The 11,220-nt window shown below is 32.6% G+C and overlaps 1 protein-coding gene across 1 annotated transcript; it reads left to right on the top strand.

The window, feature by feature from the left end:
* The first annotated feature begins 7,233 nt into the window (after positions 1 to 7,233).
* LOC112000478 (cation/H(+) antiporter 24) lies at positions 7,234 to 10,967 on the top strand. Its single transcript, XM_024032617.2, has 3 exons — positions 7,234 to 7,723; positions 7,916 to 8,923; positions 9,426 to 10,967. The coding sequence occupies exons 1-3, from the start codon at positions 7,415 to 7,417 to the stop codon at positions 10,590 to 10,592; spliced, it is 2,484 nt and encodes an 827-aa protein (XP_023888385.2). The 5' UTR covers positions 7,234 to 7,414; the 3' UTR covers positions 10,593 to 10,967.
* Positions 10,968 to 11,220: the final 253 nt, after the last annotated feature.

The following is an 11,220-nucleotide window of genomic DNA, read 5'->3' as shown; positions in this document are numbered from 1 at the left end:
GAGGGTAATGTGCTTGAACAGAAACCCCCACTTCCTCATTCTTTAGGAACTTTTGCCCTTACCTTTTTAACTGCAAAAGCTGTTTTGGCCATTCAAGAAGGTATATCCTTTGAGAAAAGCTAGAGACATTTCTAATTTAATTTATATCTCTCCCCCAGGTGGAGAGGATTCAATGAGTATCCTCAGCTGGAGCAGTGAAGTGGTGATGATAGACCAAATACTTTATTTTCTTTTATAATATTTGGCCGTATTATAGACCAATACACTTTGTTAGCATTAAGATCTTCAAAATGGTATCCTCAGCCCCAAAAAGAAAAAGAAAAAGAAAAAAGAAAAGTTTACACGCTGCATCAGTTCTCACGCTGCATGAATAAATGCATTCCTGATGCCTGATAAGGCTTGCATTTGGGACCTCTGCACTAAGCCAATAAAAGCTTTCGTTGGGAAGGGCAAAACAAGCTTACATCCCCTCAGGTATATTTGCTCAAAAAAACAAATAGCTTGTGTTTTGTATATTCACTCAAAAAAGGCTGGGATCACATATTTTTGCACCACAATATATTTTGTGCCATAATTATAGTATGACAGAGTGTGCTATATATGTTTATATAGCAGCTGGCAATCTATTTCCTTAGATATACGGAAAAAAAAAAAAAAAAGATGGTTCTAGAATTACTCATGAAATCCTGTTTATGAATGTTATAAAAACATTTATTAAAGATTTTTTAAAAAAAATTAATACTAATTTTGGAGGAAAAATGAAAAGGTAATAACAATTNCCCACCCCCCCCTTCTCCCAAACTTCCCTGGATTTTATCAATTTTTTGCTGGATTTCTTCGTTCATACTTTTACCTTTAACTGGGTTTTATTTCTTTATTAATTTTAGAAAGATGTATTCTCTGAATTTGGCTTTTGATGGCTTTTCATGTCTTATTTAAACATGGGTATTCCTGGTTTCTTCTTGGTTTTTTCTTTCTTTCAGTTTGACTAGCAAGTCTGAAACCCTAGCTAGCCTAGCTCCACCAGAAGAACCTACCCGGGAAACCAGTTTTGATTCTTATTTAGCTTATTTATTAAAGTCTAATTTTACGTTTCTGTTTCTGTTTCCGCTAGGTTTTATTGGCAGAGTCTGAGCTCTAGCTATAAGGCTTTCAAGTAATTATGGGAGCTGAGCTAGGGTTTTCTCATCTGACTGAAAATTTTGCAGGCTTTTTCACTTTTCAGTAAATTGGGGGTGTAGTAACTGTGGATGTTGACCCTTTCAACTTCGTTCAGGTCACGGTCTCGTCACTTTCTTTCCCATAATCACTTGTTCATCACTCTCATAATTATGTATCTATTAAAAGCAATTTGATATATATACATATTTTCTTACCATACCATTGACTATTTTAAATTCTTATATTTCATTCCCTATGTAATAAATAATAACTAAAGGAACTTGGTGATTTCCCGAAAAAAAAAGTAAAAAACTATAGCACTTGCTATATTTTGCATTTCAGAAAGAAGATGATGTTGAGTTTGACTTACAAATTTGAATATATATATTTTTAAAATGATAGATTATTATCCATCCCCTGTTCCTGACGCAGTGTGGATCATCTGGTTGGCCATTTAGGCCACGTGTATGGTTGGGACTCATGAGTTTTTGGACCTCTTGCAAGTATTGAGAACTATGATCGAACTTTAGGGTACAAGGTGTGTCTAATTGTTTGGGGACAGAGAAACCAACTTACCTGTAATAAGATCACTAAACCTTCTCTTGTTATCATTGCACATATATTTTAAAGAACTTTATCCCCAGAGGGTAATGTGCTTGAACAGAAACCCCCACTTCCTCATTCTTTAGGAACTTTTGCCCTTACCTTTTTAACTGCAAAAGCTGTTTTGGCCATTCAAGAAGGTATATCCTTTGAGAAAAGCTAGAGACATTTCTAATTTAATTTATATCTCTCCCCCAGGTGGAGAGGATTCAATGAGTATCCTCAGCTGGAGCAGTGAAGTGGTGATGATAGACCAAATACTTTATTTTCTTTTATAATATTTGGCCGTATTATAGACCAATACACTTTGTTAGCATTAAGATCTTCAAAATGGTATCCTCAGCCCCAAAAAGAAAAAGAAAAAGAAAAAAGAAAAGTTTACACGCTGCATCAGTTCTCACGCTGCATGAATAAATGCATTCCTGATGCCTGATAAGGCTTGCATTTGGGACCTCTGCACTAAGCCAATAAAAGCTTTCGTTGGGAAGGGCAAAACAAGCTTACATCCCCTCAGGTATATTTGCTCAAAAAAACAAATAGCTTGTGTTTTGTATATTCACTCAAAAAAGGCTGGGATCACATATTTTTGCACCACAATATATTTTGTGCCATAATTATAGTATGACAGAGTGTGCTATATATGTTTATATAGCAGCTGGCAATCTATTTCCTTAGATATACGGAAAAAAAAAAAAAAAAGATGGTTCTAGAATTACTCATGAAATCCTGTTTATGAATGTTATAAAACATTTATTAAATAACAATTTAATTGTTAGTTTTTTTTTTTTTCTCATATTTGCTGGCGGGTCAAATAGTAAATACCTTCTATAATTATTAGTGGACAACTATTTTTACCCAAAAAATAAGCGAAAAAGAAATTAAAAAAAAAAAGAAGAAGAAGAAGAAGAAGAGAGAGGGGAGGGGTGGTTTCCGAAAAAGGTTTCCGGTACTGTGTGAATTCTAAAACCATTGGAGTCTGCTTTTTCAGATGTTTACTTTAAAGCTCCTGAATAAAATTTCAGTTGATAGTTATCTCAAAAAAAATAAAATAAAACCATTGTGTATAACTCTTTCGAATATTTTCTGGGTAAATATTCGTACATACCTCTTTTCAATTGTTAAGGGGCACTTGATTTATCAAACCCAAAAATGAAAATGGTACTTGGTTTGAAATTGTTTTGAAAACTGAAAAACACTCTTAACCCATCATGTGTCGCTTGGCAGAGGGTACTTAGCAACAGTTATAAGACTTAAATTGTACCCACTTTGGCAGATGTAATGAACATAATTACTTTTCGTACTTTTTCACAAATTAGCATTTCGAATTGATTGGTTAAAATTTGTCTATTTTAGTGTAAAATTTATTTTTTTATTTAATATAATCATTTTTTAAAAACATTTATATTAAATTATTTATTTTATATTACATTTTTTAAAAATATTTTTTTAGCATTTTTTATTATTTTCTCAAATCATCTCTTTCCTCTTTTATTGTATGAGTAAAAACATACTAAAAAATAGATTCCGTGAATAGTAATCACTCTTTTTATATTTGGGTAAAAACATATTAAAAAATAGATTTATGTGAGTAGTAATAGTGAATGATTTAGTAACATATTATAGTAATAATCTAAATTTATACAAATTTATCATAAATGATTTTTGAAGTTGAGTATGCAAATTTACCCCTATACTATGCAAATTGACTAATATCCAACCAAAAAAAAAAGTTTGACTAATGTCAGTGTTTTAACTGTGGTTTAAAAAAATTTTAAATCTTAACTTATTTTATACTTATTTTTTTGTAAGTAAGGTTAAAATAAATCAATAGGAAAAAGGGCCCAAACCACCTCTAGAACTTAGGGAGGAGACCCTAACAGAAAGAGATCAAATGTTTAAAGGTCCATCTCATTTAAAGTGGGTAGCTTAATAAGCAATATTATGGTCTTAGCAATTAAGGGGCTGTTTGGTAACATTATTTTAGTAATGTTTATATTTTTGGAAAATACGTGTAGATGAAAAAGTGTATAGAAATACTTAAAATATTGTTTAAAAATTGAAAAGTGTTAATTAAAATGTCATACCAAACGGCCCCTAATATTTCTTAACTATTATTATTATTTTAATGCTGATGTAATGAAAATATTTACTTTTCGTACTTTTTCACAAATTAGCATTTCGAATCGATTAGTTAAAATTTGTCTATTTTAGTATTAAAATTTATTTTTATATTTAATATAATCAATTTTTTTAAAAACATTCATATTAAATTATCTATTTTATATTAATTTTTTTAAATGTTATTTTTTTATCATTTTTTTTTTATTATTTTCTCAAATCATCTCTCTCTTTTTTTTATATGAGTAAAAACATATTAAAAAATAGATTCATGTGAGTAGTAATCATGAATGATTTAGTAACATATTATAGTAACAATCTAAATTTATATGAATTTATCATAAATGATTTTTGAGGTTGAGTATGCAAATTTACCCTTATACTATTATATGCCATTATAGTTTGACTAATGTGAGTGTTTTAACTGTGGTTTAAAAAAGTTGTACATCTTAACTTATTTTATACTTATTTTTTGGTAAGTAAGGTTAATATAAATCAATAGGAAGAAGGGCCCAAACCACCTTTAGAACCTGGGGAGGAGACCCTAACAGAAAGAGATCAAATGTTTAAAAGTCCATCTCATTTAAAGTGGGCAGCTTAATAAGCAATATTATGGTCTTAGCAATTAATATTTCTGTTTGTAAAATAAAAGTCCCAACAAGATAGATTTGGTTGTGATTAAGATGATTTTTGGCAACGAAAGCATTTGCCAGTGAAATTACATTACTACTAATTTTTAGTAATATTCAGTCATGTAATGATGATTCCTGATGGTTAGTCTTAGCTAATCACTATTTTTATTGGAATTATTATCCTCAACATGAATTATGTTAACCAAAATATGTTATCTTTTCCCATTAACAGTTATGCATACTTCGCGGAGCTTTGTCGTCTAACTTACGCATTGGAAGTGATTCTAGTTAGCTTAACTGATAAAGTTTCTGATGATTGTATAAAAAATCTGGTGTTCAATTTTCGTCTACACCAAAAACTAATTTGTGTCTTAATTTGATGATAAAAAACTATCATTTGATATTATAAGTTGAAACTCTTTAAAAAAAAAAAACTTACACGTTGGAAAGCTATAGTACTTATCAACATTTGATTATTATTTTTGATATGGAGAGAGTCTAAGAAGAACTTTTGTGGCCGAACTTTTGTTTTATGACGGGTTTGATAGTGAGAAAAAATGCTTGACCACTTCAACGTGATAAAAATTATTACACAAAAATTGTGAGAGTAGGAAATTGTACGAGTAATGTTATATTTAGAATATTTTCACTATAATTTCACAACAAACTATATAGTTAATAAGTTATTGTTAGTTATAACTTAGATCCACTCTTAATATTATTTTTTTATCTATTAATAACATCTTGCAATTTAGAATTTGTAAAAAAATTATTGTTTTATTGAAACTGAACTCTTAAATCAGATTAATGATAAACCACTCCGTGAACCTTTAAAAAGGTTTTCCCGTATGGACTTGGAAGACCTTATTTACTTTTCATCAGCACTGTAAAAAGCCTATGAGAAATGGTTGGATATCAAAAAGGGCTCAACGCTTTTACTTCTTAGCGGTTATTTATAATTGTTGCCTGCTTTATATATATAACATGGAAAGTTACAGATTGGTTTGACAATTATATCTTAATTTTTTCCGAACAAATAGCATGATGATGTATACTTTACATAACATGGAAAGTTGCAGATTGGTTTGACAGTTATCTCCTATTTTTTCCGAACAAAAAGCCATGCTAACCGCTATCATATTATTCTTGTTGCCCGCCCATTGTTAAGGTTTGGTCAAGAGACACTGTCAAAATTAACCTTTGAACATCTTTTTATGTGTTGTCATGGTTGATTTCTTCTATTACGTTTTTAACAACCCTAGAACTCGGTTACATTCAAATGTATATATATTTATTTGTGAAGTTTCTAATAGTTGAATAAGAAACATTAAAAATTAATTGGTGTCTTGATTTAATAATAAAAAACTATCATAAGGAACGAATGCCATACATTGAAACTCACTCAAAAAAAAAAAAAAAAAACTTGTGAAAACTTTTTATAAACAAACATAAACACACAAAAGAGAGAAAAAAGAGTACTATCACAAAAATACACCATAAATTCCACTCAAAAGCCATGGTAAAAACTAAAATAATTGAAACTCAACTTTAATAAAAATTTCACTGGTCCAATATATTGGAAATAAAGTTCACAATAACAGAGCAAATGTATTAAAAAAAAATAAAGATATTAAGGACAAGAGTGGTCCAAACATTACACAGTAAAGAGTAAAGACCATAGAGGATGGGCTCAATGACTCAGGGTCCTGCATTCTTTCATTCATTTAATTTTGTACCCTGACAAATGGTGATAGCTATAAAAACCTTATATAATAACACAGCAGAACACAAATAAATTCTCTCCGCTACCACCAACGTAAAAGCCGCCTTCTTTTGAGGAAAATCATTATCCTCTTGCTATTATGGCAGAGTAGGCCAGTGATGCCGATGCTTTGGGCCCCCATCATATCTTTTGGTTTTATGGAATGGGCCACGGCCCATTTTCAGTGGTCCCGCTCGGTTTAATCCTATTTTCTCTACAATTGTTCAATTGTCAATGCCCCTGTACTTCTAGTTAGTAACTTACTATTCTCCTTAACTAGGTAAAAAAAAAAAAATTACATTTTTTTTAATAATTTTTTTGAGAAAATTTCAACTTATGATGTCGACTCCTAATGATAATTAGGCAGAGAATAAATCGCAAATTTATCAATTGAGCTAACTGAAACCTTAAAAAAAAATGACTTAATTAAGCAATCAAAATATATTTCTTTATTAATAGCAATAATAGAAACTTCCATTTTCAGAAGATTAGATCACCATAACTTGTTGAAAAGAACATATAATATTTACCCAAAACAAAAATTTATTTGATCAAAATTAGGATTTGGTCAAGGATTTTTTCTTTTTTTTTTTAAATTGGTAAAAAATTTGTTAACTTAAATAGCAAAATTTATTGAATCCATTACACCGCCCAATAAATTTAACAATCTTTTTCTTTTCTTCTTCTTCTTCCTTTTTTTTTTTTTTTTTTTTTTTTTTTTTGGTTGAGAAAAACAATCTTTTCAATTTATTGTATCCAAGAGTATTAATTTTATGGAATCATAGAAATGTTCAATTGTTAAAATAAGGTCAAGTCTTCGAGAAATTATAAGGTCCAGTCTTCGAGAAATTATAAGGTCCTTATGGTGGACAAGTGGCATGGTCCACTATTTCAACGAAAAAACTTCCACATATTTAAAATTGATGAGTTAAAAAATTTGTTAAAACAGAAACTAATTATTGACTCAACAATTTTAAACAAGTGGAAGTCTTTTAATGCAATGGTAGACAAATTACATGGTCTACCATGAAAACCTTGTAATTTCTCCAGGTCTTCACCCTCTTTTAAAGCACGTCCACATCCCTGGCAGCTCCTCTCTCTCTCTCTCTCTCAATTTTGTTAATTTAGCATTATTCTGATGGTTAGGGTTTACCCAATCTATCGTTCTTTGGCTCCTAGTGGCCATTCTGACGGCTTTCGTAGCACCATGAAAGTTCAGGTGGCTGAGTTGCATGCACATACTAATGTCATCCAATCTCCCGAAATGCTTCTCACTTGCCATAGCATTCAAAGCACTCACCCCTATGGCATTTTTTATGGAGAGAATCCATTGAATTCCTCCTTCACACTATTGTTGCTTGAGATAACCCTTGTCATCGTTATCATTCAGACCCTTCGCTTTCTTTTGAAGCCTCTCAAGCAGCCTAGGGTTGTCGCAGAGATCATTGTAAGTTTTATTTATTTTTTTATTTTTTTTTTTTCATGAATGTTATGATACATACTTTATAGCTAGAGATTTTTATTTTTATTTTTTTTGGGTCTAATTAAGTTGGAAGTTTAGCCTTGTATTAAAAGCACATATATTTCTAGCCGCTAACTTTCAGTATTTTTTGTTGTTGATGGGTTTATTGTTGTCAAGGGCGGTATAATCATCGGTCCCTCCGTTCTAGGCCACAACAAAAAGTTCTTCTCATGTATGTTCCCGGATAATACCCAATACGTGTTGAGAAATATTGGACTAATGGGTTTTATGTATTTCGTTTTTGTGATCGGTGTGAAAATGGATCTATCCCTAGTAAAAAAAGCAGGAAAAAAGGAAATGTATATTGCATTTGCCGGAATGGTGTTTCCCTTTATAATAGTTGTACTTGCTGCAATGATTATGCGCCCGTCCATGGATAAAGATCTTGCAAAATTTACTTCGATTGGAGCAATTTCTTCTTCCATGGCTATAACATCATTTCCGTGCATATATACTATTCTTGAAGAGCTAAATCTCCTAAGCTCCGAGGTTGGACGAATGTCACTATCCACGTCGATAATTTGCGATGCAATAGGGCTTAATGCATTTTATGCGTTTGAGGCAGCAAAACAAGGGGAAACAAAGCCCATGGCTGCGTTATGGTATTTGATATCTTTGGCGGTTTTAGTGGCTTTCTGTGTCATTTTCGTTGGGCGAGGAATGCAGTGGATCGCTGACCATACTCCTGAAGGGGATCCAGTTGATCAAGGCTATGTGGTTGCAATTTTGTTATTGGTTTTAGTTATGGGGTTTCTCACAGATTTTTTTGGGGTCGCCATTGCTACAGGGCCAATGATGTTGGGACTGGTTATACCGGATGGCCCTCCACTGGGATCGACCCTTGTGGCAAGGTGTGAAACTCTTATTTTTGAGTTTCTCATGCCAATTGCATTTATTTTTATTGGGATTACCACAGATGTATATTCCATGACTGCTGTTGGCTGGGTGCACTTATCGCCATTGTTTGCTCTGGCCCTGATTGGCTACTTTTCCAAGCTGCTTGTGACCGCGATGGCTGCTGTCTTCGTTAACGTTCCATTAAGAGAGAGTTTCGCTATGAGCTTCATTTTGAGCTTAAGAGGCCAAGTCGAGATTTTATTATATCTCCATTGGATGGATAAAGTGGTATGCTCTCTCACACTCAATATATATATATATATATATTTTTATTTTAACTATTAACACAGCTTATTACGATTAAAACGTTACTTTTATTTGGATCTAATGCTAATATCGTGTTTATTATGCGTCAACTATATAACAAGTCATATTAGTGATTGTGAATCATATTATGTCCATAGAAATATTTTATCCAAAATGTTTTTAGTTTTCATTTTCTTTGAAAAAAAAAATGTAAATAAATCAAGTTTGCTCATCTAACCAATTAAATGCAATTTCACTTGTGTTTCCTTCTTTACCAAAACTGAAAATTTCCCAAATTACAAATCTGAATCTCTCTCTCATTCAAACATGCAATTAACTTTCTACGAAATAGATTTTTTTTAAAGAAGAAAATGTAAGTTACCTTCTTTCTTTTTTCTTTTCTTTTTTTTTTTGTTTTTACTTCTTTTTTTGGCCGTTCTCATCTCATCTCCCTTGCTTTACTGTTTTGGATGTATGCATACAGATTATAGATCAGCCAGGTTTCTCTTTGCTAATACTATTAACAGCGGCGGTGACTGGAACATGTACAGCTTTGATCAGCATCTTCTATGATCCAACAAAGCCATACATGGTGAATAAAAGGAGAACCATTCAACATACCTCTCCAGAAAATGAAGTTCGTATAGTTCTATGCATGCATGACCTGGAAAGCGTGCAAGGCCTCATCAGACTCGTTGAGGTCTCCAATCCTACTGTTACTAGCCCATTCTCAATCTTTGCTCTCCATCTCATTGAGCTTGTTGGTCGTGCTGCCCCTTTGTTTATAGATCACGAAGAACAGAAATTGCCTTCCAAATATGGATCCTCTGAGGCTATCCTCGGTGCCCTAAAGCTTTATCAGGAAAGCCAAAATGCTTACCTCAATCTCCGTACATTCACAGCTGTGTCACCGAAAAAAACCATGTTCCAAGATATTTGCAAGCTTGCTCTTGAATGCAAAGCTACTCTTGTCATCTTACCATTCCACAAGGAACACTTGGATATTGGAGGCGCAGAAGTTGTACTAGCTGGAGTCAGGTCTGTGAACTACAATGTCTTAGCTCATGCACCTTGTTCTGTTGGAATTCTTGTTGACAAAGGTAATTTTCAAAGGGCTGTTCCAGCCATATACACGGAGAATTCTGCCCTCCATTTTGTTTTGCTATTTTTAGGAGGAGCAGATGCTCGAGAAGCTCTTGTTTTTGCAGATAGAATGGCTGGGAACCGGAGCATCTCTCTTACTGTGATACGCTTTCTTTCCTATAACTTTAATGGAGATAATGAGATGGAGAAAAAGCTTGATGATGGGTTGGTTACATGGTTTTGGGTTAAAAATGAGAAAAATGATAGGGTGGTTTATAGAGAGGTGGTGGTGAGGGATGGAGATGAAACTATTGCAGCTATTGAGGCCATGAATGATGAATCGTATGACCTTTGGATTGTGGGAAGGAAACATGGGATAAATCCAGTACTCCTTGAGGGATTAACAAAGTGGAATAAAAATCAGGAACTAGGTGTGATTGGTGACTATCTCACTTCTGTAGATTTTGGTAGCTCTGCCTCTGTGCTAGTGATGCAACAGCAAATTATGAGAAGCAATGTGGGGACTACGCCTTGTTCACTAGGAATATTTCCATGTAATTCATGTTAGCTATGCATGTACTGTTTCCTTCATATATGTATAATGTTCGTATTTCTGATATTGTATAGCCAGAAGGCTTCCCAAACCTCAGGGTTAAAAGCTTGGGGACTAGAAGCCAGCTGATCTGGTAATTTAGAAATTAAATCATGTTTCGCAAGTAGTAAAAGCAACAAAATACCTCTTAAGTATACCTAGGATTGCTATCTTTTAAGTGGAGGGTTTGACAAATTCATGGAATTGAGATGGAACAAAGAAAAAGTGAATGAGATATGTACGTGACGCCTTTTCCGTTGATTGACATGAAAAGAGTTTGCTCTATCCTTCATATTGTATAGAAATATTATAGTTACTACAAATTTGGGGACACATGTCCTATGATTTCATGCATATGCATAAGCAATGATACATATGGGATGATATCAATATTTTTGATTATTTGATAAATTTGGACAAATTGAAAATCATTTTTGGTTTTGAAAATGTACTCGAAAAATGGTGAACTGATAGAAATTAAGTTGATGTACTCTAAATTTCGATGTAACTCAATGCAACCGTACACTTGATTTTAACTTATCATCTAGTTAGATCCCACCGTCTAGTGGTTCGTTGTTTGATGATGGTTGAATTAAGAATAATA

This window comes from Quercus suber, unplaced genomic scaffold, assembly GCF_002906115.3.
Source record: "Quercus suber isolate HL8 unplaced genomic scaffold, Cork oak 2.0 scaffold_248, whole genome shotgun sequence".
Taxonomy (NCBI): Eukaryota; Viridiplantae; Streptophyta; class Magnoliopsida; order Fagales; family Fagaceae; genus Quercus; species Quercus suber.
The sequence above is the reverse complement of the archived record's forward strand: the minus strand, read 5'-3'. Positions and strand labels throughout refer to the sequence as shown.